Source organism: Trichoderma atroviride, chromosome 6, assembly GCF_020647795.1.
Source record: "Trichoderma atroviride chromosome 6, complete sequence".
In the NCBI taxonomy this organism is placed as follows: Eukaryota; Fungi; Ascomycota; class Sordariomycetes; order Hypocreales; family Hypocreaceae; genus Trichoderma; species Trichoderma atroviride.
In genome coordinates this window covers 8,845-36,582 of record NC_089405.1, presented here as the reverse complement: position 1 = coordinate 36,582, position 27,738 = coordinate 8,845, and the positions used below count along the sequence as shown (strand labels likewise).

Sequence of the window (27,738 nt, the reverse complement as noted above, 5' to 3'; positions counted from 1 at the left end):
CTCCATATGTATTATGCCACACTTACCGTTCCCCACGTTATATACAGCGTATCCTGTTCGTAGAGTACACTAAATATGCATTCATATCATGCTGTCCTACTTGCGCAGTGTCGCTGATTGAACTGATGCTATGCCCCCGTTCTGCGGACATAGCAGAGTCCCGTCCGGCGTCATCGCGCAGAGATATGCCTCATTTGCTGTAGCCCAATCTCCAGGTAAGAAATAATGCCTCTCTATACCGCTAGTGTTGGTTAATATAGCAGACTCCGACCCATGCCGTCTTGCCGCTGCAACTCTCTCCGTAGCTGTACCTGTTATCTGGTGGCTCCCGCGCCTACGAGACAGCGTTTCCGAGAGTCGGCGGCCGGGTTGCGAGTCGGTTGGACCGCTAGATTGCAACGATGAGGATGATATTGATGATCCAACCGGCCGGGCTCCGCCAAGACTCGGTCTCATAGACAAGCGGAATGTACAGATCCAGGAATCGATGTCGAGGTAGGCAAGTTTGCCTCGCGGCAGGAAAGCGAGAGGCTCCCGTATGCGAGAGGCCACATGCTCTGGCAAGGTAGTATACAAAAGCCCAGTCGTTGCGTTTCCCGGGGTTGGAGTGATGTCCGCTGCCTCGAAGACGAGGAACTCGCGGGTCGCCTCCCCTGATCCGGCCAGATGTGTCTCGAAAAGGATCTGAGGAAAGCCTTGGCCCGAGATCAGCCGCCCAAGCTTATCTCGATCCGACTTGAGGGTACTGGCACGAGCCAAAAGTCCGTGTGAAGCAGTCGTTGGCGCTGGCACTTGTTGCCTTGCTGCCCGTGGAAGCGCATAGGTTCTGACGCACAACTCATCGAGAGTTGCCCAAGACACGATGCGCACCCGCGTTCTCGAGAACCCGAGAATGTAGTCGGGCATCGTGGGATGGCATGCCCACTTGATCTGGGGCTCAACACCAACGGGACATGGCTTGGCACTTATTTCCCATGTCTTGAGGTTGGCGCAGTGCAGCGTCGTCGGCGTAGCGGCAAGCAGTCGGTCTCCGGATGGATGGACCACGAGCTGTGTGATGTGCCCGTGCGAGGGTGGAATGACAAGATCATGCTCGTGCTGGATGCTCCATTTGTTGGAAGACCGCGTGACCCGCTTGAACAGTAACCGCCCCCCGAGATCGCTCAAGACGACGAGACGCCCATCCTCGCTCCAAACCATGTGCTCCATGGCCAAGTAGCTCGCTGAGCGCGCCAGCTCTCCCACGTTACCCTTCCCAACCTCTCCTAGCATTGCGACGCCGTCCTCGGTAGCGTAGCAGTAGAGGGACCCGACGGGCTGTCTGGCGAGCGAGACGACGCTGTCGAACTGAGCTGAAGTGTGCTCGGAATAGAGCGACAGTTTCGCCAGACTTTCGTTATCGCCCGTGAAATCGAGGTCTGTATTGCTCTCCGGGTATTCGGACTTTTCCGCCAGCCTCACGAGAGTGCTTGGCTCCCAGACAATTCCATAAAGACTGCGCACGTCATACAGCCTCCGCGAGTCCGAGCTGAAGGATAAACTCACAATGTTGTCCTGCGAGTGCAAGTGGCATAACAGCGAGAGATCTGCACTGGCATAGACCTTGATGTTGCCCCTCGCGTCCCCAGTCACCACAAGAGATCCGTTGGGGTTGATGTTGAGCTTGTCTGCGCCGGATTGCGTCGTAAACTCAGCCTGGTCATAATCTGGATCCCATTTGAACAGGACGCCAATACTGCTCAGGCAGAAGATCTCGTAACGCAGAGGGTGCCATCTCATACTTGACGCCTCCAACATGTCAATCGCACCATCTGAGTCCAGCACAATCTCGCTGTAGAAAACCGTGGGGTCAATCTCCCAGACGGTGATGGGATGCCCTCGATATCCGTAAGCAACCATGCGCCCGTCGTGGCTAATGGCCGCGCAGGTGGGAGCGTTGGCTATGATACCGTCTAATACCTGGCCCTGTTCCTCGACGCGCGACTTGAGCTCCCACTCAACACTAGATTCGTCACTGATGGACAGAGAACGAACACAGCGGTCCTCGCTACTCATAAGAATTTCGTCTTGGAAGAAGGCAATGGCCTGAGGTCGCGGCAGCGTGGCTGGGTTGTTGGCCACCTTGATACAAGCACCCGTCGTAATGTCCCATATCCTGGTCGTTTTATAGCCGTAGCTCACGAGTAGACTCCCCAGCTTGTTCACCTGTATCATGAGAACCCGTTCGGCGTGCTGCATACGCCGCTGCTCTCCAAAGGTTGCGTCGCTGTAGGTGGCGATCGTGCTGGTCCTTCGATCGATTGTGAGTATCACTAACCGGCTCCCAGCGTTTAATACCGTCGATGCCACAGCCCCGGACTCGAAGGAAAAGCGCGCCAGGCAGTCGTCCCACCTTGTGGTCGCTACTCCGGAGACATGTAGCGTCCGGCTCTCTTTCTTGCCGAATTGCTGATAGATCATGGATGGCGACGGGCAGAACGGTGGAATCCGCCTGTAGATTGAGTCTGGGTCCCGCGTCAGGTTCTTGCCAAACTTGCCCACGATCTTGATCAAGTCCGTTGCCCAACCTTCGATGACTTCCGTGGCCTGGCGCTGGGCCAAGGACTCGCCTTCATCTTGGATCTGTCGCAGGCTAAGCACCACGCCGGCCAGGTATCGAGAGGCAATGACGAGGAACCGCAGTTCGTTCTGAGTCGCTGCGCTGAACATCCAGACAAGGACGTGAGGGCTACGAAGAAATCGAACAACAACATCGAGGATCTCGGGGTTGGGGTCGACGCATGTCCCCTTCGACAGGTGAATGTACCACGAGCTGATGGCGTAGTTGAGAAGGGCGGGTGGCTCGCCGCGATTGATGAGATTCCGCAGCGATGGATCTGTGAGACAAGCTATACACCTCTTGAAGAGCAGATCGTGTGTCCTTCGCGGGTCAATTGCGCATGGCCGTCGTCCAGAGCTCTCATATAGAGCCGAGCCGGTAAGATACTCGCGCGCTGTCTCATGGAGCATGGCAATCTTGCCCTCATTGTCTACCACAACAAAGCCACCACAGAGGTCTTCTACAGTCCGGTGAATCTCGACGATCTCGCGCATATCGCTTGTTCCTCCCAGGGCATCTTTCAGTTCCTCAATGCTGAGAGACCGCCTTGCACATGTAGCCCAGCCGAGAATACTCTGCCCCAGGCGACGGTCACTGGCCTTTGGCTGGTTCTGGACCAACAAAGCCATCCGATCATATAGCTCGTGCATACCTGACGGTAGATCTTCAAGCGCCCGTTCCACGTCTAATTTTGTGTGGCACTGGTTGATCTTGTGCACAGCCAGGTGCAGCCACAGGAAGTTTCCTCCCGTACGCTCCAGCAGCTGGGCTACGACCTGATCGCGGTACTCGCTGTCCTCGGTAAAGTCCATCTCCTGCTCAACGTACGCGAGAAGATCCTGTGGGTGGCCCTCAATCCAGATGGTGTCCATGTCGATGCGTTTGCCCAAGCGCACAAAGGCAGATGAGAGGTCGTGAGTCTTGCGACTGACAATGAGAATGCGAAGAGGGATCTTGACAGCGGCTGCATCCATGTCGGCCAGGAGGCGGATCAGCGACGAAGGCGTGTCAGCCTCATCCAGCCCATCCATCACCCAGTATATCGGATGTCCAACTTCCTCTCCCAGAGCAAACAAAGTGTCCTTGAAGAACCATTGCCAGATACTCCGAAAGTCAGCCGCTTTCAGATCGGTAGTCACCGAAGCCACGTCCAGTAGCTTATATGCGTAGGCAGGGATCGAGGAGGCCATCTGGGCAGCGAGTGACCGAAGAAGGGTGCCTATGGAGCGCTTCTTTTGGTCGTTGAAGCGGAAAAAGAAATAGTAACACGGCAGACCACTCCGGGCAAGTTTGTCGATTATAAAAGACGACATGATGGACTTGCCGCCGGCTGCGTTGCCCTGGAGCCATAGGACGTGGGGACTCGTTCGATGATCCTCGAGCCAGGATGTGAAGGCTTGGTCACTGAAGATCCACTCGCAGGTTCCAACAGTCCAGCGGTCACGGAAGAAGTTGAAGTCTTGGTTTGGCGACTCTGCCGAGGAGAGATAGTCCCCGAGGTTTGCCTTTGCGACTTCTGCTGTGTCAGGCGCATTTGTCGGTTCTACCACGTCCAGCACAAGAAATGTTACCTTTGATCATCTCATTACTCAATCTTCAGCAAATTCTGTTTAGCTTACCTTCCTTCGTCGACGCACGTCTCGATCCTCTTCGGTGGCGGTCTCGGTCTAGAGCATTGAAATCGCTGTTGTTGCTACTGCTGCTATCGGAGCTCGCGTGACGAGCCGTGTGTTCTCTCCCCTCTACATCAGACACATTAGCATTCTGATGGTGCAAAGATGAAGACATGTATCACGAAACGCACCCTTATGATTGGACTTGGCAACCAAATTCTTCAGCGCATTTCTGATGGTGATGTAGCGCGGATCGTCCGGGCCATCGTACTTGCAGACTCCGTTATGGTCCGCATCCAGTGGCTTGGATATCTCACCAGGGTACCCGAGCACCGAAGATTCCTTCTCCAAGACCATGATGCTGGTGGCGCTTTTCATTATTGGCGTCGGGCGAGTCTCATAGAACGAAATAATCTGAAGCTTCTCAGCAACGTGCCGGAACGACTCGTTCAGCTTCTGCAACGTCTGTGACCCTGATGTGAGCTCGGAGATGAACTGCATCGGCTTGGCGACTAATGAGACCTTGAGAATGCGGTTCAGTGTCTCAGCTAAGTTTGTTCCACGATGCGGTGTCGACAGGAAGATGATGGATGAGATGGCCTTGATGATAGCCGCGTACTCGGGGTCGTCTTTGCCCTGCATGTATGCCTCTTTGACGATGAGCCCGCCCATCGAGTGGACCAAGAATATGATCGGTTTCTGCCCCAGTCTGAGATCCTCCAGCTCCGGTGACGACTCATCGGTCGCATATTTGAGGTCATAGAGCAACTCCTTGGCAAAGTCCAGCACAGATATGGTACTTGACCCGCTGCTTCCCGGCTTGAACTTGGCGTTGTATCCAAACGTCATGATTCGGGCATCTCCGATCTCGGGCTCATGAGGCAGGAACGTGAGGGGCCAGAAGTTGTCCAGGTTGTGGTCTTTGGTCCATGTCATACGACTGCTCCCGCCAAGACCATGAACAAATATAATGTCCACCTTGCGCTCTTTTGGCGGCCGATACACCACTTTGAGGCCCAGAGGATCTTTTACTGAGCGATCGGCTATTGTGGACGTTGTCGACGACGGAATTCTTTCGAGAGCCAACGGCCGGATGTTTTCATCGTCACTGGTGTTGTGGTCGGCCTCGACCACTTCATCCCGGTGTCGTCTCGGGAATGTAAACGGCTTGCGAAACTATATTGTGGTTCCAGATTCTGGTCAGTACAGGCGTGTATAATGGAGTATACTGGAGCGGCACAGAGGGGACACGAACCATGGTGTCAAACTATCACCAAGTTTCGACTCGAATCTCTTGAGTCACAACCGCATCAAGTTGTCGCTTGCCCAGAGCCTGCGGGAGACCGAAACACAATATGAAAAAATGGGGACCACGAGGCAGCCTGATCCTACTGTCCACATCGGCCTTCTATGGTGCCGCCCAGGTGGTACATGGGATGCTGTGGTGTGTTAGCCTCATAGAGGCATGGTTGCAGTCCTGCACAGCTGCATATGGCGGCTTCTTTCCAGCCGATGCGCCATTATTATGCTACCTCACTGACCTAATTATGAGGCTGAGAATGCGCACTACTGTACTACCTATGCCGTAACAGTCAGTGTGAGACGTACACCACTGCAGTTTGCCCGACTCCGAGAACAAAATAGGATGCTTATGCCTGGTCGGTCACGCGCTTAGGCCACTCATATCGTCTAGCACATCACCATCTTCTTCAGCCCCTCATTCCCACCCATGCATGCTCTCAGCCTGCGCGGGGTCGACATGATAACACCCCGGCAATCTGACAATGATGTGCACTGCACCACGAGGATTTAGATGGTAGGCATGTCCCGCGGAATTAATAGTCCTGAGCCAAGTCCTCTCTTATCAGTCTGGGAAGAACCCCAAGCCATCTTGGATCTTTGTGTCAACTGATAGAATGGCATCCTCCATCGTGGAACAGCCCAATGCCGTGCAGGACTCGGGACTTGCTGAGCGCGCCGTGCTGGACCAATATGAAGTCGAGGTAAACTCTGCAACAGTCCATCTCTGCCACCGATCCGTCCGGACAATCCAATGCTCACACATTTTTTGATTCGCAAGTCTGGGTTACAAAATCGAACAGAGGGGATTATCCAAGCTCCGTTGATTCAGAATATTCTGTCCCAACTCGATGGAGTGTTCCCATTCGATGAGGCAGTCATCGAAGGTACAATTACATTTCTTTTTCCCACTGAATGCTACCAAAGTAGACAAGCCATCGCTGACACCTCGCATTCAGCCTTGCCCAAGGATGTTACCTTCACCTCAGTCGAGAGTTTCGGCACCAGTGCGTGGACCGTGACTGGGAGAGTAACGGCTCAGAAAGCCGACGGGTCCATCCAGCGCTTCTTTCTCAAGGTATGAAAGGCGAGCCGAGTCAGGACCATTAAACCTCCATCTCCTAGCATCCACTGCTAAACTACTTTGCGTTTCGCAACTGACTCTGCGAATATCTTTGTGTCTAGGTTGCTTACGGAGAGCATGGTCGTCTGATGCTTGGAGGCGAGCACGTATCTTCCAAGATGATTTACAGCGTCATGCCCGACTTCATTCCCACACCATATGGCTACGGACGTTATAAAGTTCAAAGCCCAGACACCTACTTCTACCTCTCTCAGTTCATCGACATGGACGTGACGACTGCACCCGACCCTGATGACCTGATGGGCAATCTTGCTGAGCTGCACAAGAACAGCCAGTCACCTACCGGCAAATTCGGCTTCCCTGTCACAACCTACGACGGCAACATCCCACACCGTGTCACTTGGGAGAGCAAATGGGTCGACTTCTTCCGCAACCTCTTCCTGCATGCCTGCAGCCTCGACGCTGAAGTAAACGAGCCTTGGCCCGAACTCGAGCTCGCTGTCCGCCAGATGGGTGACGCCGTGATTCCGCGACTGCTGGGCAATCTGCGCCAGAGTGGCACTGATGAGCCTGTGAAGCCGTGCCTGATCCATGGCGACTTGTGGGAGGGAAATCGAGGCATCGATATGGAGACGGGCGACAGCGTTATTTATGACGCCAGCTCCTACTTTGCGCACAACGAGATGGAATTCGGAAATTGGAGAAGTGAATTGTGCGTTGTTCCACTCCACCCAGGCGCTCTTATTGCCATGTTAAATGGGCAGCTTTCTTACAAAGACCTTTCTAGGAACACCTTCTTTCGCTCAAAGACTTATATGGCTCACTATCTGAGGCGCTTTCCAGCTGCGGAGCCTGTCGAGGAGTTTGATGACAGGAACAGACTGTACAGCATCAAGGTCGCCATTAACTACTCAGCGATGCGGCCTGGAAGTATCAGAAGAAAGACGTAAGTTGACTCGCCCTTCCAACTTCATCCCGACAGCTATAGTGTGTCTACATGGGGTCATAACAACTTGCTTATAATTCTTTTGCAGAGCCTATAATAACATGTGCTACCTTATTCACAAGTATGCACCTATTGAAGGCGTCGAGCAGTATGATCCGCGTTCAGATCCGTTTGTTACTGGCGCTCATTTCCAAGTGTATTCAAGCTCGGACTAATATTGGGAAACCTTGTTCTTTACCAGCAAATGGACGACTATAGAAAGCTGCGGATGCTACCTTGCAGTACTAATAGGAATCGCGTCAATGCAATTGTTACATACGGTATCTAAGAGATATTATAGCGATTGGGTTATAAAGATACACCTACGCATAAATCTAGGAAACAAAAAAAAAGACTAGATTAAAAGTGTCACTTGTCGAATCGAAACACATTACCCCTTCCTAACCCCGACTCTGTCTTCTGTAAAAGAGGGGACAGCTAGTATATTGGCTGATGACACTAATGACTTTATAGTTTATGAGCTTCGAGACAAATCTAGAATAGATGCTACCCTATCCGCAGCCTACTTTATTCATCAATGGGAATAGCAATAAAGCCAAAGAAATACAACCCTGAAGGGGTGGGGTATAGGAACAGGCGCATGTAGTTAACGGAGCGCAAAGCCAGAGACTATTGCGTGTTGTAAAGCCATTGTTAGTTCAAATATGTGCTACAGCTGGTATTACATTGCGAATTTACCAAAAGTTCAAGGGGGCAGCGGTATCTCCGCGTCCCAGCTCCACAATGGCATCCTCCTATACTCCATTTTCAACGAAAACTGTAACTCCAGCCATGCGACGATCTAATTGCGGCAATTGAGCATCTTCGTCGACGGGGCGGCCGTGGCAAGAATGCTTGGAGCACTCATTATAGCAGAGAAAAGCCTAGCAGTTGAGCACATCCTAGACCCTGTGAGCGTGGAGCTTTGTAGTATTGTTATTTATTTGAATTAAGTGATGGGTCAGATATTGTTGAGGCAGCTCCAGAGGCTAGAAGAGCGAAAGAGCTCGGCCTTTATATAGATGTAGCAAGCTGGCAGACAGTCTCGGGCCAATTTTTGTTTAGTAGACATTAATAGTAAAACAAACAAACAAGTACAAAGTGGCAATTTACAGGTACAATTGACAGTGGATTAGGTCCTTGGATTAGGACTTTGGTATTAACGGTAATAAGAGTGAAGGACAAGCACAATTAGGAGAGCAAAGCAAGAACAATGCCTATGTATCAATAGATATATATAGCTATTAAAGCGAATAGGAAAATTAACACTGTCGTTCCCACTCCCTCTCCCGCCGCATTGGCCAAAAACTTCTGTCGTGAATTACCAACCATCCAAAGGAGGGAGCCCAAGAGCCATAAGCTGTTTATTCACCTCCTTAGTTGTGTGCTCCCACAGTCCTTGCAGCTGTTTTGGATCCTCCACAACTGGATGCGGCGCCTGAATTTTACCATATGGCGTAAGGAACTTTCCTCTGTAATTGTCCTGGCCCTGTCTGATTTTATTCGCAGTTGCTGCAAATAGCGGTGTTGCGGCACCTTGTTGCGAGGTGAGAAAGGTTAGACGGGCGATTGCTTTGATGAATACGTTATTAATTGCCATAACACCTTCCGTAGCAACCTCACCGGGATGTACTGAAAGAGACAGAATCGGTAGTCCCCCTGCATCTAGCCGGCTCTGCAAACCTTTTGCAAACATAACAACTGCGGCCTTGGAAACTGCATAGCGGATCATATCAAAGCCGAAAACGAACCTTCCAATGTAACGCCATTGCCAAGGGTATGATATAACCGGATTTGTAAGACACAAAGGTGAGTCAAACTGGAACTCGAAGTTGTGGGGGAGCATATTGGAGTGGGCAATAGAACTGAGAGTTACAATTCTGGCATCGGGGTTTGAGTCGTTTGTCGCCTTTTTGAGCAGAGGCAAAACACGGTTAACGAAAAGAAACGGCCCAATGAAGCTAATAACGTCAATAAACCAGTGAGTCTGCTCTGGAAGGAAAACATACTTGACTGCCATATGCCACTCCCACCTACCAGCCACAAGATTATGAGACGTTGTTGCAGCTGCAGCGTTATTGACTAGAGAGGCAATAGTGTTAGGAGTACATTGAATTATGACAGGTAGAACCTTGGAGTGTACTCAATATGTCCAGCTTTGTTTCACTGTTCTTCAATTCATCGGCAGCGTCAGTGATAGATTGTAAATCTGATAAATCTAACAATAGCCATTTGACCTTTTCTTGGTCAATCTCAGGGTATTTGGCTTGTAGCACATCCCGTGCCGTTTTGGCCTTGTCCTCAGATCGTGTTGTACAATACACTTTCGCTCCTTTAATAGCGAGAAATCCGACCATTTCGAGACCTATCCCACTACTACAAGCCAATTTACTGTTAGCTTCCGATAGATACTTTTTATGTTTGCTGATGTGTTGGGAGGCAGGGCAACCATTTGGACTTACCTTGCTCCGGTTACAACAGCAATCTTGCCTTGAAGCTTGGGCATCTCCCGAAGAGGATCCCAAAATGTTGTCATAACGATAAGTATCAGGATCCTTGCTTTAATATGCGCGACATAAAAGTTGGCTTGAAGTTGGGTAGTAAGTGTATTATCTCTCTATTTAAAGGCGGATGAATTGACTTGGAAATTTTAGTAGACAGCTGCCGCCAGCTACTGCTCTATTGATAGACTGGCGTGGGTAACTAAACCTGCTATCGAAGAGTTTGTGGAGATGGCGGAGATGGCGGAGATGGCGGAGATTCAAAGCTAGATAGCAAAGCCAGTTTTGCTAGCTATGCAGGTATTACAAGAAATATTGTCTATTACCTCCAGGGCCGAGAAGTGGGATAGAATTACAAAGATAAGATTAAAACATACTGTAAACAGCAATTGGTGCTAATAATATTTCCCAATACCTGGTGTAAGTATATTAGCGGAGGAATTGCGGAACTACAGCGGAGGAGATAGTAGCTTGGCATATTAGCCCCAGCTTGCAATATACACGGCCTACAATACAACTTGATATTTCTATTCCAAGTAGCAGCAACCAGATTAATTATTACCAGACTTACAAAATCGCTTACAAATAAGGCCTGCTAAAGAACTATTGCAATCTCCGGGACAAACTTGCTGTCTTTGAGCGGAGATTATACAGCACCATACATACATACATATATATATATATGGCTGTATATTTGTTGTAGTGTTTAAGGTAACCCTTCCTTGTTTATCAGACTCGAAGCATTTACCAAGCTATTCTATATGTCCTTAAGTTCTTGGGTCTTCTAATATACCAAAGATGCAACAAGCTATGTCTTCTAATACCACCATTCTTATCACTGGTGCTAATCGCGGTAAAGAAAAAGCTGTTGAATACTCTACTCTTATATGATTCATTCTAACTCCCCCAGGTATTGGCAAAGGACTTGTTGCTGTATACCTTGCGGTGCCCAATACTACTGTGGTAGCCACCGTCCGCGACCCGTCTCACCCCACAGCAGAGTCCCTTCAGTCCCTTCCAAAAGCCACTGGGTCTAGTCTTATTGTCATCAAGCTAGATGTCTCATCCACAGAATCTATAAACAGTGGCATCAAGTCGTTGGGATCGACTCATGACGTTCATGGTCTCGACGTTGTTATTGCAAACGCTGGAATTGCTGGAATGTCAGACCCCCTAACCTTGACCCCGGTCTCAGAACTCCAGAAATTTATCAATGTCAATGCGTACGGACCGCTTGAACTTTTCCAGGCCGTGGCTTCTCTCCTGCGCTCCTCCAAAGCAGATAACAAGGGAAAATTTGTGCTCATTTCAAGTGCGGGCGGCAGCCTCACTACGATGAATACCATCCTTCCCCTAGCTGGCTACGGAGCGAGCAAAGCTCTAGCAAACTTTTTGTTCAAGTGGCTAGCGCTCGAGAGCGAGGATGTGTTGATTTGGGCACAGCATCCTGGGTAGGTATATCCTATTGATTTATATTTCTATCTGCTCTGAAGTCGTGCTAATCCATTTGTTGCTAGCATGGTTGCATCAGACATGGGGACAGCGGGATTCGATGCTGCCAAAGAGATTGGAATTGACCTCTCAGCGCACGCGATCTCGGTCGAGGAGAGTGCGCAGGCAATAAAGCAAATTGTAAGTGACTTCATTTTGCGAGCTAGAAAGATACTATGTGCATTTGAACTAACGCAGTTTCCAACAGGTTGACCGCTCCACCTTTGAGAATATTCGTGGAAAGTTCATCGGGCCAGACGGTTCAGAATTACCATGGTAGATGGAATATATGTCACTTTGATCTTCCAATGACTCTATACAACCTTGTACAGCAGTTTATTTTATAGCAAGACTTTACAAAAACCTTTATTATTCTCTTTTACAGCCCTAATATATTATTGATACTGTATCTCCGCTTTGTACAATCCAGTCTTCAACTTTATTAATACCCCACATGATTGTATAAAGATGTCTCATGAATTCATCCACTTCCTCTGCAGCAACACTGTCCTTGAGTAAAGACTGACCGTGTAAACTATAGACAAACAAAGGGTCTTTGGATTTTGCAATAGCAGCCCAGCGCGCTGGCGAAGACGCATCCCATAACTCGGCTCGTGCAGTTATACATATATCTCCTGTACAGGTGGTACCCCAATTACCCCTGAGACTTTGGTAAACGCCAGTAGCAAAGTTACTTAATATCCACGTGCGACGAGTAGACTCGTATAGCACAAAACTTTGGTACAAGTCGGACACTGGATCATCTATCGAAACACATCCGACACCATCTACCGAGGATATGGATTGAATAACATCATGGAAATTTGCGTCCTGGCTTGCTGATTGCCACAATTGATTCGTCCAATGGTGCAACGTTGCAATTAAGCCCTCAGCTTTAGCTCGGCGAGGGATTGAAGATGAGAAGAGAGCCAATAGAAGGTGAATTAGCAAAGCTTGTGTGCGTGCTATATGATCCCTTGTTGATAGTAGTGAAAACGTCTCTGAACCTTCAATTGGCTGTTTCGTGACAAGGTCACCAACCTGAGAGGCAAAAATGTCGTCAATAATATGCTCATTGCTTGCAATCGCATTTTGAATTGAGATGGAAGTAAATGCATCTTGCATACACAGTGGCATGGTTGTATTAGAATAGAGGTGTCGATGGATAAAAGGGTTATGACCCTGGTGAAAGAAACGTTTAAGCCATGACTGTATACCCCGAGTGAAATTCAACAGCACATCGCCAGGAGGATAGGCAGCTGGCGGTTCATAATGATAAGCAATTGTCCAAGCCGAAGGAAGTAGGAAAAACTTCAGCCTGTCATATGGAGGTGAAAGCTGGTTGGAAGAAGACAGATCAATATCCAACGCAATTTGTGAAGGAAAGACAGGCAAGAATGAAGCATGCGACGGCAGATTTGTGCCCGTAAACGTTGAACAGCTTTGTGAATTCTGGAGTTGCGTGGTCGAGTTATTGCCATTTATAGAAAGAAGATGAATATCCCCACGCTCGTCAGTTGTTGCAAGTTGATTCGCAATAATGCTACTATCCTCAGCCCGAGGGCCATCGTCGGCAATGCCAGCTTGGCTCGATTTCGGTAGTTGTCGTCCCCGCCGATGACGTACCGCAGGATACTCGCAGGTGATCTCCTTCTCCTCACAGCGGGAGCATACAGGCAACACTTTGTCGCAGCCTCGCTTAGATGCAACGCATGCAAAGCAAGACGTTTGCTTAGACCGTCGATGCATGACGAGAATTTACAGCAGAGAGCGGATGGCAGTAACTCGAAAGGAAAGAGAAAACCCCTTAGTTGGAGCGGTGAAATACTTGGCCTGGGGCGGAGTTTGGCTTTACGGAAACACTATTTACCCTATAACCAACTCGGTCTGTGCCCCACCTTGACTTGAGTTAGGAGTTGCATTATTATTATACACAGGCCAGAAACTTTGGTTACTAACATTTGCTATAATAATTTTTACTTGCAGGCAGCTCCCTTGACTCGAAGATAGTTGTTAAATATAACAAATTTCTTTACGAATTTGATGATCAGAACAAAGAACCATTGACCGTAGGGGCAAATCTCTCTATGAATAGTGTCTTCCGCATGAAAACTACCAGGAAAGACGGAATTTTCCAACTTCCAAGATGACCCGTCCCCGCCTGTTTTCCAATTTGGAGGCCCATGGAGACTACGGAAAATTAGTAAAAGAATCCAGTAAATAGGAAATTGTGTCTTACAGGGCCAAGCTTTGTATGCAAGCAATGGCTTGCCACTCATGCTTAAAATGATGTTCTTGACGGCATGGCTTGCCTGTCTGTTGGCTGGCAGGTATTGCGATCCTTCCATGGCCGACACATCGCCGATAGCCCATACGGGCCCAGCTCCCTTGACTTGAAGATAGTCGTCGACCACGACGAATCCATTGTTGTCGAGGAATGTTGCGGAGAGGTACGAAGTGTTGGGGGTCAGGCCGAACGTAGGAATGTACATGTCCGTAATTAGCTTATCTCCGCCGGAAAGGGTGAGTTCATGCCGCCCATCCGGCAGTTGAGAGGATGCAGCGACCTTTTCTTGTAGCTTGACATGGACGCCCAGGTTCGTGAGCTCCTTCACTGCGAGCTTTGATACACTTGCCGGGCTACTCTCGAGCACTCCAGGCCCGCTGGAGAGCTGCAAGAAGTTAGGGGTTCATGTCGCCGAAGACGGTGTGAAGCAGAAAATGGCATTACTACTTACTAGAATGATTTCCTTCTGTTTTCTATACTCATACCCCAGCTCGCCGGCAACCTCACACCCCGTCACACCGGCACCAGCTATGACAATTGTCTTGGAATTTTCCACTAGGGACTGGAGCTCGCGGAGAGCATTTCTTGTTGCTTCTGTCGAGCTCAATCCCTTGAGGGGTACCGCTCCCTTCATACTGGAGCCAGTGGCAAGGATGAGGACGTCGTAAGTAATTGTCTTGCTCCCTTCGCTGGGGCTAGTCGCCACAACCTTCTTGGCATTGACGTCTAGGCTTTCTGCCGAAGCGAGTACAAGTTCAAACTTGTCCGGCGAATATTGCTTAAACCCATCGGCAATGGACTGAAAGAGCTGCTCGTCGGCAATCTGGCCAGGAAGCAGGCCGCGTGGTGCTGCGATATTCCAGTAGAAATGGGTGTTTGGGGTTACAAGAGTAACCTTCAGCTCCCCAGTCTTTGCAGGTTGCTTGAGGAGTTGATGGGCGGCGGCAATTCCAGCATATGAGCCTCCGAGGATGACAATGTTCATCATTTGGGATGCAAGGATGAGGGCCTGTGTTTGCGGAAAGTAGTTCCCCGTAAGGAAATGCAAGACAATGGTCAATAATTGCTATAATGAAGGGGCAGCGAGGGGAAGAAAGGAATCCCTTATAAAGAATCCTGCCTGCATGGTTGATATCTTGTTGCAAATGGACGAGCACGATGGCTTGTCATGGCTTATACTGTGAAGCAACGAATCGGAAGAAAATGCGCAGCTGTGTCCAATCGCTGGGTGTCGCGCAGACACTACAATACCCGCAGCCACCGACCAATCAGAAAAGAAACCGCGCAGCTTAGAAATCCAGGAAGAGGGTAGACGATCCCCAGACAAGATATCCAAACCAATACTGTTCTTGGTACCCTTGCATTTACTGTCCAATCATTTGAATACCCGCTGGGCGAACCAATCCAATCCCAAGAATGACTGCGGCTTAATAAATCCACCTCATATATTGAGCAGCAAGGCACGCTACGCGCAAGGTAAGAAATTTTCGGGAATGAGTTTCTATGAGGCAGCGAGCCCTGGAAAGACTAGGCTTTGTGTTCTGAGAGGATGTGGCTGCCTTGGCTAAGCAATTGTCAAGCATCGGGGGCTCAGAGAAGCAGGATATCAGGGGTGAGCTCGAGGCAGTCGCTCCACCCAAACTCTGGCAAGGTCTGCTTCCTTCTCCAAACTTCTTCAAGAATCGGCAGGATTCTCGCTCGGTGCTTAACCATGGGTTCCAGCAACGGCGGACGCGAAAAGGCGTCGCGGAAGAACGGCTGGTCCCCCTCGCTCGCGGAAGCACCAATGATAAACAGCGGCAAGACTAAAGCAGGTAGCAGGCTCTGCGAGATCTGGCTTTGAAGTATTTCCATGACTTCAGAAATGGCTGCACCTGATACTAATTCCAGATCCCGGAAGCCATGCACGACCAGATGAAGATAGACGAGCGCCATTTGAGCAAAAATGCGCGTGATAAGTGTCCTTGGGTCGTGCATCGTGCTAGACACGCCTGCAGAGTTGCGTCCCGAAAGGTCGAGACGCACAAATGCTTCCTCTGTAAGACAACGCTGGATCTCCACCACGATATCAGCCGCGCCCTGGTTCATCGCGGCGTACATAAGCGGCCCCTCCCTCCCGACCAGGATGTTTTGCTCATGTTGCGCAGCAATGCGTCCAATCTGAAGCATGACGCTATTTTGGCAGCCCATGATGTCACTCAGCTGAAACTGTGAGTCGCAAGAGAGTATACTGGAGAGATGAGGCAGCAAAATTGGAGCCTTTCCCGTCGTGATGGCATAGATGATATCGAGCCAAGTCGTCGTGCCGTTTACAAACCGAAAACACGCTACCTCTTCCGCGACCGTGGGCTCATTCTGCGAGACGGGACGGTCTTCGCGTAAGATTTGTTTCGCTGATTCAGTCAGGCGGAGGCGCCCATTGTAATGTTGCTCGTGAGCTTGCAGACCCATACCCAACAGCGCCCGAAGGTGTGTCTGCCATGCACCGCTGTTGTCGGTGAAGAGCTGGATAAACGCTGTCAAAAGCTGAACGTCGAGATTGGCAGAGAGAAAGTAGCTACCTCGAAGAACACCAGTTCGATAACCGTGACCGCGATTCCCAAACCTTTCCATTCGCCGCAGAATCTCTGGGCAGACTTGTTCATTAACGCGATGCAAAGCCCAAGATGTTTTTCCTGCTGAACCAAAGCGGCGGCCTGTAGTGGACGGGCGGTCTCAGCGGGCATCATCATACGGCGATGATATGTACTGAAGGCGAGTGCGACGTAGTAGAGAGGGTTAGTTTGGAGTAAAAGATTGAGCAGCCAGCCTCGGCCACCCTCCAGAATTCCTGGTTTGAACAGAGGGCATTGTAAAGGGAATATATTGTCAAGGAAATGCATCAACAAAGCAGCCTCGTCCGCCGAGATGGACAAATTGGTCCTTACTGTTGGATCATTATGCTCAGAGGAAGCGGGTGTCTACTAAGGCATCAGGGTCCCCAGCTCGCGGTAGAGAGGAAATTGTACTTACCATAGATTCGTCCTGCCGCATGCCAATCCCAAGTTCCTGCCATGGCGCATCACTGGGTAAAGGAAGCTTATCCGCATACAGGAGTTTGGGCCCCGGAGCAGACAAGGAGTCTTTGCCATCATTCTCGGACAGCTTGGGCGCTATCTTGACAACTGTATCACGCTGCTTTGGCAGCTGTGATCCGACTTTACGTCTCGAGGTGTGCTTTACGATGTCTTTTAGGTTACTCATGATTGCTCTCTCGTTGACGCCATTGTCCATCCACTCGGGTCGCGGGCCAAAGCCATAGCACGGGATGGAGAGCGATTCGCATGTCGAACAAAAAGGGTGGATCTCATCACACTTCTTGCGGCGTAGTTTGCAAGTCCAGCAGCCCTGTTTGCTTCGAAGTGGTACACTCATTGTAAAGCAGTTGAGTGACAGAAAGAGGCCTGAGCCTACCTCCTATTACAGAGGTTATTCCGGACTATTAGTTACACCGGGTTGCGGCTTGGCAAAATAGAATACAGGTCTAATGCCTAAAATAAATGCCCGCTAGAAGCGTTTATAGGGGCAAGCAAAGCTGCTTTCTAATAGAGCAGGCTTTTCCTTTTCTTTTCCTTCTTTTTCCTTTACCTCTTCCTCCTATGCTTCTCTTTCTTTGACTTTTCTTCTTTTGCCTTTTCAGCAATTCTAATGGTAGAGAAAAGCCTAGCAGTTGGGTACATCCAGCATACTGTGAACCCAGAACCTGATGGTGTTGTTTTTTATTTGAATGAAATGATGCATGAAATATTGTTGATACAGTTGCAGAGACTAGAAAGGCCTAAAGACTCTACCTTTAGATTGACGTAGCAAGCTAGCAAACAATCTCAGGCCAACCAGTGTTTACTGTCCACCTAACGCCTGATCTTAGAGGCTGTTCTTACGATGTTTTGATGGCTCAATCCTATAGTATACATCTGAAGTTCAATAAATATGCCGGGAGGATTGGATAGACACTGTTTAGTAACTTGGCTATTACCAGGGCGCGCTTTCGTAAGAGGTGGAAAAAGAGTAATGTTTGCAACACATTGTGTATCCAGATTCTACTAACTTATTCCCGGTAGTACTGTTGGTGATGCAGTTGGAGGCGCAATTGGTAACTGAATATAATTGCTCCTCTAGACTCTTGACTTAGGGTGGAATGCCTAGTCTTCTATTATATTAGGACACATTAGTTGGGACACATGCAATATAGCAATATAGTCAAAGAAAAAGAACCAGATACTAACTTATCAGGTCCTTCTTCAATCTAGGTCAAAATGTTTTTTATTTGTTGCAATATACACAAGAAACAGCAAACCATCAATAGTTAATATAGTAAGAAAGCTATCGAGGTTTATTTCTAATGCAGTTGTATAGTTCAAAAAGACCTGTAAAGGCCAGTGCAAAAGAGGACTGTACCTAGCCCTTGATTCAATAACTGGGTGGATAAGGATATCCCAAAAAAAAAAAAACGCCATATTCAGCCTTGTTGGGTCCAACGACGCCAACAACGCCAGATCGCTTATAAGGTTCAAGATAAGGTTTCAATTTCAACGAAGATAGAGTTCTTCGCCTATGACTCAATGATGCAACGCCTGGAGCAATGATGAGGCCACCTGTACGGAAGCCAGCAGGTATAAAAGCCTCTGATGGTCCCTTGGAAGATGGAAGAAATCCAACCGCCAGGCACGATTCAAGTAAGAAAGCTATAATAAGTTAATAGCACTTTCTTATATATATAATTTGTGGAGATATAAAGAGGAAATTTTGACCTTTACTGGTCCAATATATAACATTCCTTTCAGTGTTACCTTCATAAATTGTTCTTGTTTATTCAAGGTTTTCATGAGCTTATTTCCGTCAATGAAACAGTAAGCAATACCTGCTTTGAATTCTTGTACAGCAACAACATACAATGCATTGCAGCCTGAAGATTAGCATTTCAAGAGCAATGTATTCTAAGAGTAACTAAATACCTCTTCAATTGACCTTTTTACAATATACTATATCACAATAACATCCCGGCTTTGGCTTATTCTATAGACTTAATCTAACGCCTGTTCTTCCGCCATAGTGCTCCATTGCAGCTCAAGCATGTAGATTCTCGACGCGGCTGTGAGATCCAGTCTATGGAGACTGGTTGCCAGAAAGTCGGGCCCCAAGAATTAAAGGCATCAAGTGTTGCCTTGCATCTTGCGTAAGCTTTTTATTAGGTCTGGTATGAATATTACTTGATGGCACTAGCGGCCGGGTACTTGTGCCGACAAAGGGCTGTGAAAGATAACAGTTCTTATTCTAGCGCCTGTTGATCAAAGATTTACCCCCAGTATTCAAGCGACGACGACTCGAACTTACTAGAAATAGCTTAGACAACTGAGAGAAGGTGGAAATGAGTCAGGACATAAATACAAGGTGCTGCTCGGTTCACTGGGCACTTACATTTACTGTACATTGCCTGTTGTCAGAGTCGTGCATTTATTATCGAGAAACCAGCTGATCCAACAAGAATCCAATCTTATCCAATCTCTCAAATTCTGCAATCCTACTACAGCATTTACCTATCAACTGGCTCATCCCCAACTATGGAGGCCCATTCGCATCACAGTACAACCCGATCCATGGATCACATGGTAGCTCGATTCAATGACATGTTCAAGTCAGAGCGCCTAAATTATAAAGCGTTCGAAGATACACCTCAGGTCCAAGACTTCATGATGGATCTTTATTCGGACCCAAGTGTTAAAGGCCTTAGCGAGTTCGGCGCCCTCAAACCTGTTTCCAAGAAGGATATTGACAAGATAATTCACTTTCTTATCGAAAAAACATTGCTTGCTGTTTTAATTTGTCTGCCCTCTACCTCGCCGGAGTCGAAGCAAACGGTGATTGGTTATATCGCTGTGAAGGATAAATGGAATCAAGTAGGAGAACTCGCGCTCTGCTTGTCGCAGGACTACCAAAACAAGGGTTACGGGAGAGAAGCAATCAATTGGGCGGTAGATTGGGCATTTTTGTGGGGTGGAGTTCATAGATTAGGTATCGAAGCTATAGCATTCAATGAGCGTGCGCTGAAGTTATACAGAAGTATAGGTTTTATTGAAGAGGGTCAAATGAGAGGTGCAGCGTGGGCGGACGGTGCATGGTATGATGTGATTGCGTTTGGCATGCTGGACGTTGAGTGGAAGCAAATAAAGGGTATTTGATGAACGGAGAAGATCTTAGAGCTAACGAGGGTATCTTGTGTCTTTATTTTTCTTACTGAACACAAGTTTTAAAGGGTAATCTTATAAGCTATTTGTTTTACCTCTTTGTTTGCTTTAATACTTTAAGCTACCAAAGACTTGAAAGTATCACTTTATTCTTCAAACTGTAAACTACGCTCTTGCTCAATAAACATTTCTTTAAATAGCCTAATCCGCGGCTCTATCCTTTTAAGATTGTGTTTTGCCTGTTGGCCAGCAGGATTCTGAATTACATTATCAATTACTATCTTCGTAATCTTACAACAAACAGGAACCAAGACCCTGGAAATAGTTGACAAATTATCGATTATCCTGTCCAAAGGTTCTTACCAAGTAGGAATATAGTCTCCATACATTATACTTTGTAGAAGGTCAATTACCATTCGACATTTATTTATATACGTACTCTCTGAGCCGAAATACATCTTACATGGTTCAAGGAATCTACTAAGCGAATGAGTTTGCATGCAGAGTAAATAGCAATCCACAAAGATTCTGCAATCAATGAAGATAAAGTAAATAATGGACAAGTGAGCCAGCTTGACTCTTAGTGTTTTCTAATAAATACATAAGCGGGGTTCTGGCACATTGACTATTCGTTGCGCCGATCTACATTAATAACACATTCCGAAATCTTGGCCTTCCGGCAGTCAAGCTGTCTACTGCTTTGCCTACCTCGGCAAATGGGTATCGATCAACCATGCAATGAATGTCGTGATCCAACGTAAACTGAATTGCTTCCTCGCAATCAAGTGGACCTCCCGTACGCGATCCTTGGATACTGGCCTGCTTCGCAATAAGTCGACCTGTATCAATGTCGACGTGACCAACGTTAGACAGGCTTAGTAAAATGCCATTGGAACCAAGTCCCCCGATAAGGGCAGTCAGCGCCTGGGGGCTTGGCGCTGTTTGGACAATCAGGTCTGCGCCGCCCAAGTCGTTGAGTTGTGCTGAAACGTCGCCACCTGACTTTGTGTTGATGTAAGATCGCGCTCCGAGCCGCTTCGCAAAATCTGCCTTGTCATCCCCGGACGAGAGGACCACGACTTGGTAGCCCATCTTGGAAGCGTACTGTACAGCAAGGTGGCCAAGGCCACCCAGGCCTTGAACTGCCACCAAGGCTCCTTGCGGCACACGTTGGTTTCGAATGCCATTAAAAACCGTCACACCCGCGCAAAGAAGTGGTGCCACTTCAGCTGGGTCCATTTCCCTTGGAACACGCACGATTGCTTCGCTACGCAGCAAGACAAACTCGGCATATCCTCCATCTCTGTGCAAACCGCTGATTGCCGCATTCTCACACTGTTGAACAAGGCCTTTTCGGCATTGACGACAAGTTGAATCATGTCCAGCGTGGAAGGCTCCCCCGACCCGGTCACCAATGTTCCAGGTTTTCACCGCACTACCCACATCAACCACGTCGCCGACGAGCTCGTGGCCGGGAACGCGCGGGAATACGTCTCCCCGTTCGCCAGAACAAATGGATATATCAGTGTAACAAACTCCACATGCTAAGACCTTGACCAAAACCTCTGTATCAGAAGGCCTTGTCAAATTCACATCTCGTAAGCGAAAGGGATCGTTGGCTTTGTCGATTACGACAGCTTTGTAGGTTTTGGGAAGGCTTGCCATTGTAATGTAGGTTGTAGTCAGAATTGGAGTCAATTGAAATGAGAGAAGGTCTGAAAATAGTTCTGTGAGTACCAGTAGTGGCACGTTCTCGCATCTGGTTATATGTAGATGTCCTTCGCTAATAAATAAGCAAGCTTACATCCGTTCCAAGGGAAGTTCGGCTCTTTGTTCACGTCACTGTGCAGCCACTAATCAACCATGCACTGGTTAGATGAACTTTAATAAATGGGTCAGCGAGTATTAAACAGGAATTCCACTAGGCAGGCAGGTTTTTCTTGTGCTGGGAAGGCCCTCGTTGTGTTCTATCCCTTCCGGAACTACAGCGTAGAATTGTTAAGCCATAGTGTTGGCGGGTGTTAAAGCACGCAACATAGAAGCGAAATGTTGCTCGGCGCGTGGCGCACGGTTCTAGAAGCCATACACATTCAGTAAAAGAGGCAGACAAACTTTGAGCCACCGTTTCGCAGGGTAGGGAGAGAACTTTTTAGATGGATTCAACAAGAGTCAAATAACCAAGCAGTGCCGCAGAGCAAACCACAAAGTCGTTCATCCCAGTAGCCAGCCGGATACACGCTTCGAAGTCTTCATTGGTAAGCAATTGAGGGATATGCAGCCGTGACACCTCGGCCACAGTAAATATGCGGAGAGGGAAAGTGTTGAGCCAAACGCTTGCTAACAATAATGCGCGGTCATATGCTCCAACCAAGAGTTAGGTTGTCGGTGGCTAAATTATTGAACTCATGGTATATTCGGCTGACGGCACTGAAATACTCTATGAGCAAGTTATACAGATCATTGTGGGCTTAGGACTACTTGTTACAAAGACGTCATCGACCAGCAGCAGCAGCGGATTTGTTATCAGTCGGACCAATGTAGTGCGTCTGCCAGTCACAATGACCCTCACCTCAATGATCACTGCGTAAATTGGGCTTACCCACTCCAGTGCAATCTTTCTGCACTCTCAAGATCTCAATCGTGTCGACATAAGGCCGACGATATGATTTGCTATCAACAAGATATTATCTGGTCTTGTGTTGTCACGCAGCGAGGCTGCCGTGTCCAGGCTCTGGCTTCAGATCAAGAACTTGACCCCACACTTAGCGATAATTTGGCAGACCACTGCTCGAGCTATCAAAGTGTCAATTGCGCTGACTGTCCTGATCTGTGCCATTCAATCTTCCGTTTGGATATATCACTTCTAAACCAACGCGTATTTGGCATCAATTGAATCAGTCGTAGTCTAACCTCTTCTGCCGCGAGCCAGACTGCTTGAGTACAACTTGCGATTCGCAATCTCACTGGCTGTCACATACTGCTGGATACTGCTTGGGGGTTGGTACAGCATTCAAGCCAGAAACAACACGCATTCAGGCAATGATTCCTACAGTGCTTCTGCGTCGGCTGTTGCTGCGATCTTCCTCATATTTTGGATATGGTGCGTTTTCACAATCAAATCCAGATTTCCGAGCTTGGTCTTCCAAGCTTCAGCTGGCGTTTTTGCCGTTGCAGCACTTCCAGGAGTTGCTCAAGCAAGGACGATGACTGCAGTCATTGACGAAGTCAGTCTCATCTTCGAAGCCTTCCTGGTTGGACAAGCTGGGTGGATTGGTCAACGCTTTGATTCTGTTTCCCGAAACTTGCTCAGAAGAATACAGAAGGGATATTTGGGCTTCTTTTGAAGCAATTACTTCAATCATGCAGAACTTTCAGAGCGTTTTGCACGACTTCAAGAGATCATGCACTTCACCGACTATGCTCGAACAATCGGGGCTTGGAGCAGCTCCAGGCCGGAGAGCGGACGAATCCCATGATTTCGAGTCATCAGTCACCTCTATTAGAAGACTCTACCAATCTGTCCAACATTTTGCTCAGAGCATTGTTCCTGCGCGCGCAAGTGCGCAACACGCTGAGCGGGAAATACTCTGGGACTGGCTCGATGGTTCTGCGTGCAGTTAGCTTGTAGCCTTGCCAGCAGACTTGGTTCTACCTGCATTAGCACTGAGCGTTGTGACAAACATGTTAGAGGGCTTGTTGGAAGCGCCGTCCTTTATTGTCTGAGCAGCGGTCTCATCATCCTGATGAGGAGAGACATTGGCAGACGATTGCGGATCAGGAGAGATCATACTACAGACCTTTTTCGCCAAAGTCGGAGAGCGGACATGACACGAGCAATTGGCATCTGATCGAGGAAAGAATGCATGTGCAGGCTGTTGAACTTTCAAGCGCTATTATTGAAGGCGCAAAACACGCTAAGATTCGTCTGGGCCTGGAGAGCAGGAAACTTCATCCGGTGTTGGGTTTGAGATTACGAGTTGTCGGAACTCATAATCAAGAAGATCCTGCTTGCGACAACGCTGCAGGACCAGGATGCAAGGGGTTTCTTGATCACTACCAAAGCACTGCGTGCAATCTAGCAAGCTGCTCATCAGGCATTGTAGCGAATGAAAGAGACTGAGAGACAGCATGCTACTTACATCATTTGGTATACTGTTGCAAAGCATGCCGTGGGCATCCTAGTTCTTCTATGGATGTGGTTTGTCCTCATTGGACTGTTTGGTGAGTACTCTCACAAATAGTGTTACGCATGCCTGACTCTTAAATCCAGCAGCCAACTTTCCGAAGCTTGCCCCGGCAACCATAGTAGCCCAAGTCGCAGCCATTGTAATGACATCCAATGAGTTGCAGGTTCGTCAAATTGGTAGTGAAGAGGTGATAGCCCAAGGAGAGGCCGTTTACCCACCTTTCATTATCTTTCCCTACCGTCTTGCGATTGTGTTACTGGGTGTGCTTATAGCTTACTTCCGGACAATCTTTCCGTATCCAATTTTGGAGGCTTCACAACTACGAGGCGACGTTGCTAAAGCCATCTGCAAATTGGCCAATTACAACGCCTGCATGCAGCAGCTGACTCTTGGACGCCTGTACGGCCATGTTGTCGAGGATCAACGCAATGATCAACGCAATGATCGGCGCCAGCAGACGGCTGCAACAGCGAATGCCGACCGAACATAGAGATTGCAAACAATGCTGCGCAACAATTTTCGCTAGCACCAAAGCTTGCTTATGTCCACTCGCCAATCTTTTGATTTCATTGGTAGGAATTTTTCTTTCGGTGGCCCTTTCCCAAAGAGCACTTACAATGCTATACTTGACATAACGCAGCATTTGAGCAATGACATGGTGGCTGCTGGACATGTCTCTAGTTGGCTGAAGCCGTCCTCGTGGTGGAACGATGACCACGGACAAATCATACAACTGCACCTAGTTCCTGAGCAAATCACGACCAGATTGATCATCTTGTATTCTGCTCTAGACCGACCTCAGCCTCTACCGCCTGGTTTGCAAGATCTGCAAATACCGGATTTGAGTGATTACTTAAGTCGAAGGGTGCCTTTGATACTGTACCTGACCATCGCATGCAGTCATCAGCGTCGCGCACTTTGCGCAGAATACACTTTGAAGATTGCCCTAGTCCGCTGCTGGAAAAAGGCACCACAGCGCATCGGCAGCTCAAGTCGCAGAAAGGGCACTCCGTTCTCGGCTGTCTCCCTGCCCCCGAATCAGCGCAACGACACATCGTCGGTGGCAAGTTTTGTCTGAAACCTGAAACAGGCTGTGTTTATTTGCAATGCTGAACTTTAAGAGCCACGAGCAAGCAACCTCGAGAACAATAACTTGGACTCTGAGAACCTTCTATGTGACGTGTTATAATAAGCCTAAGTCGAGACAAGCTCTGCTTTAATGCCTAGATCCCTACCCTGTTATTGTGACGAACCGTACACTAGATAGTTAGTATAGGGTAGATTCCCAAGGGATAAACCTAGTAGATAATTCTAGGTTTATGTTAGCAGAGCGGTTAGGAAACCCAATAGGTAATGTAGGTAATAATAAATAATGTCACCAGATGGTAAAGTGCAAAGCGTATTGCAATCTTAATTCTATATTAACAACTAGCTATTTAAGTTATTTAAATAAGCATAAAAAAGTAAACTTATATATTTAGTCTAGTTATGCATAATTATAGTCATGGTAGTAATTACTATAGTAATTACCGGGATAGTATTAGTAAGCGCAGGAGTAATTACTTATAGTATAGTAATCACTTCCTTCTAGTTAGTTATTCAAAACATAATATATCCTTTCCAGGGCCTGCTGGTGCAACTAAGTGTTATTAGGTCGTGACTGTGACAAACCGTACACTAGATAGTTAGTAATACAAGGGATTCCCAAGGGATAAACCTAGAGTTTAGTTCCAGGTTTATATTAGCAGAGCGGTTAGGAAACTTAATAGGTAATATAGGTAATAGTAAACAATATTATTAAATAGTAGAAGTATAGAGCATGTTGTAATCTTGATTTTGTGTTAATAACTGGCTATTTAAGTTATTTAAATAAGTGTAAAAAAGTAAACTTATATATCTAGTCTATTTATATATAATTATAGTTATAGTAGTAATTACTATAGTGATTACTGAGATAGTGTTAGTAAGCACAGGAGTAATTACTTGTAGTGCAGTAATCACTTCCTTTTGGTTAGTTATTTAGAACATAGTATATCCTTTCTAAGGCCTACTGATATAACTAAGTGTTATTAGGTTATAATATAATGCTCCCTCCTTGTTGGTCTTGTCCTTAAGGCCTATAACTAGGTTGTTCTATTCCTGTTGATGCATCTCCCTTCTTTCTTTCTTAAATTCTTGTTAATGCAATATTTAACCTTCTTTCTCTAGCTTCCCTTTTAACCCTTTGTTATTATTATTTAGTAGATTTAGTTACTATTAAGGGTTTTAATATTATGCCTTATTCTTATTACTTATCTAGGGGGCTTTACTATTAAATAGCGGAGTATTACTTTTTAAAGTGTAGTAAATGTGTAAGGGCTAGTTACTTATATAATAGTTAAGGAGTGGCTCTTAATTCTTATAAGTTCTTATTTTTATTATAATAAAGTTTTATGCTAATTTATAGTGTCCTATATTATTTTAGAGTCTTATTATTTAGATTTAGCTAAGGAGTTAGCTGAACTTTTGTTATTATAGTGTTATAAGGCTCTTTATAAGGCTTAGGCTAAAATAAATAAGGCTTTAGATTATCTAAAGCAGTTATATTATTAAAAATAGCAGCTTTATACTAAGGGTAAGGAGATAGTGCAGCATGGCCTAAGCTTATTAAATAAGCTTAAGGATATTAAATGGCAAGAGTTAGAGGTTCTTTCTGTTATATAGAACTACTAGGGGGGTGGATCTTCTTAATTCCGATTTCTTACTTAACCCTTCTTTATTATTCCTAGAGACTGGAGAAACTTTATTATTAGCGCATAGGAATTAAAGTTTTCTTTAGGTTCCTATAAGTTTTCTATTTTTGGGTATTCCTTTTATTTAACTAGGTACTTTATGTTATTTATTTTTGGGTTTTAGCATATAGTAAGTATTTTTTTTAATTTCGTATTCTTCTTTAATATCTTAGACTATTATTTTATTTATAATTAGTTTACCTATTTCTTTATCTACTAATACTTTTTTTAAGTAGTAATATATAAAAGACAGCTGTTTTTAATCTTATGTTATTAGGTAAGTCTAGCTTATAGTTAACTTTACTAATTTTCTTTAGAATTTTAAATAGTCTAAGTTTTTTAAAATCTAATTTATCACTTGGCCTATTTATTCTAATATTTGGCAGTTTTTTATTATGTAAATATTATAGTAGGTAAACTATATCTCCCTCCTAAAGGGTTAGTCCCTTAATCCTTATATAATCTGCATATTCTTTTAAGTGTTATTTAAAGAATTTAAGTTAAACTTTAAGTTCTTCCTATAATTAGATTATATCTTTTATAAGAATATATATATTATTCACATTTAGTCTATTACAAGATAGTCTATAGGCTTCTAGTATAAACCTATAGTTAGTGTAAAATAGTATAACTTTTATAGTTTCTATTATAGAGCTATTATATTGCATTTATATAATTAGTAGTATCTTAACCTAGT

General features: G+C 46.8%; 9 protein-coding genes across 9 annotated transcripts; 3 read left to right on the top strand and 6 right to left on the bottom strand.

Moving 5' to 3' along the window:
- Positions 1 to 96: 96 nt before the first annotated feature.
- Positions 97 to 5,470, bottom strand: TrAtP1_010600 (uncharacterized protein; the record flags this gene model as incomplete). Its single annotated transcript, XM_066114779.1, has 4 exons — positions 97 to 4,142; positions 4,219 to 4,341; positions 4,404 to 5,388; positions 5,468 to 5,470. 4 exons carry the CDS (start codon positions 5,468 to 5,470, stop codon positions 97 to 99), a joined length of 5,157 nt encoding a protein of 1,718 aa, XP_065970876.1.
- Positions 5,471 to 6,128: 658 nt separating this feature from the next.
- Positions 6,129 to 7,756, top strand: TrAtP1_010599 (uncharacterized protein; the record flags this gene model as incomplete). Its single annotated transcript, XM_014092073.2, has 6 exons — positions 6,129 to 6,215; positions 6,293 to 6,398; positions 6,471 to 6,589; positions 6,697 to 7,307; positions 7,383 to 7,541; positions 7,630 to 7,756. 6 exons carry the CDS (start codon positions 6,129 to 6,131, stop codon positions 7,754 to 7,756), a joined length of 1,209 nt encoding a protein of 402 aa, XP_013947548.1.
- Positions 7,757 to 8,901: 1,145 nt separating this feature from the next.
- TrAtP1_010598 (uncharacterized protein) lies at positions 8,902 to 10,116 on the bottom strand (the record flags this gene model as incomplete). The annotated part of the gene is made up of 4 exons (XM_066114778.1): positions 8,902 to 9,541; positions 9,590 to 9,662; positions 9,724 to 9,956; positions 10,043 to 10,116. The coding sequence occupies 4 exons, from the start codon at positions 10,114 to 10,116 to the stop codon at positions 8,902 to 8,904; spliced, it is 1,020 nt and encodes a 339-aa protein (XP_065970875.1).
- A 763-nt stretch (positions 10,117 to 10,879) lies between these two features.
- On the top strand, positions 10,880 to 11,852 carry TrAtP1_010597 (uncharacterized protein; the record flags this gene model as incomplete). The annotated part of the gene is made up of 4 exons (XM_014092072.2): positions 10,880 to 10,934; positions 10,992 to 11,532; positions 11,599 to 11,713; positions 11,781 to 11,852. The coding sequence occupies 4 exons, from the start codon at positions 10,880 to 10,882 to the stop codon at positions 11,850 to 11,852; spliced, it is 783 nt and encodes a 260-aa protein (XP_013947547.2).
- Positions 11,853 to 11,946: 94 nt separating this feature from the next.
- TrAtP1_010596 (uncharacterized protein) lies at positions 11,947 to 13,384 on the bottom strand. The gene has a single exon (XM_066114777.1). It carries the CDS (start codon positions 13,319 to 13,321, stop codon positions 11,960 to 11,962), a length of 1,362 nt encoding a protein of 453 aa, XP_065970874.1. The 5' UTR covers positions 13,322 to 13,384; the 3' UTR covers positions 11,947 to 11,959.
- A 235-nt stretch (positions 13,385 to 13,619) lies between these two features.
- On the bottom strand, positions 13,620 to 14,847 carry TrAtP1_010595 (uncharacterized protein; the record flags this gene model as incomplete). Its single annotated transcript, XM_014092071.1, has 3 exons — positions 13,620 to 13,762; positions 13,812 to 14,244; positions 14,311 to 14,847. The coding sequence occupies 3 exons, from the start codon at positions 14,845 to 14,847 to the stop codon at positions 13,620 to 13,622; spliced, it is 1,113 nt and encodes a 370-aa protein (XP_013947546.1).
- A 602-nt stretch (positions 14,848 to 15,449) lies between these two features.
- Positions 15,450 to 17,273, bottom strand: TrAtP1_010594 (uncharacterized protein; the record flags this gene model as incomplete). The annotated part of the gene is made up of 3 exons (XM_014092070.1): positions 15,450 to 16,364; positions 16,421 to 16,819; positions 16,872 to 17,273. The coding sequence occupies 3 exons, from the start codon at positions 17,271 to 17,273 to the stop codon at positions 15,450 to 15,452; spliced, it is 1,716 nt and encodes a 571-aa protein (XP_013947545.1).
- A 3,367-nt stretch (positions 17,274 to 20,640) lies between these two features.
- TrAtP1_010593 (uncharacterized protein) lies at positions 20,641 to 21,827 on the bottom strand. Its single transcript, XM_066114776.1, has one exon. The coding sequence runs from the start codon at positions 21,746 to 21,748 to the stop codon at positions 20,726 to 20,728; it is 1,023 nt and encodes a 340-aa protein (XP_065970873.1). The 5' UTR covers positions 21,749 to 21,827; the 3' UTR covers positions 20,641 to 20,725.
- A 2,362-nt stretch (positions 21,828 to 24,189) lies between these two features.
- Positions 24,190 to 24,760, top strand: TrAtP1_010592 (uncharacterized protein; the record flags this gene model as incomplete). Its single annotated transcript, XM_066114775.1, has 2 exons — positions 24,190 to 24,304; positions 24,354 to 24,760. The coding sequence occupies 2 exons, from the start codon at positions 24,190 to 24,192 to the stop codon at positions 24,758 to 24,760; spliced, it is 522 nt and encodes a 173-aa protein (XP_065970872.1).
- Between the last annotated feature and the right edge of the window lie 2,978 nt (positions 24,761 to 27,738).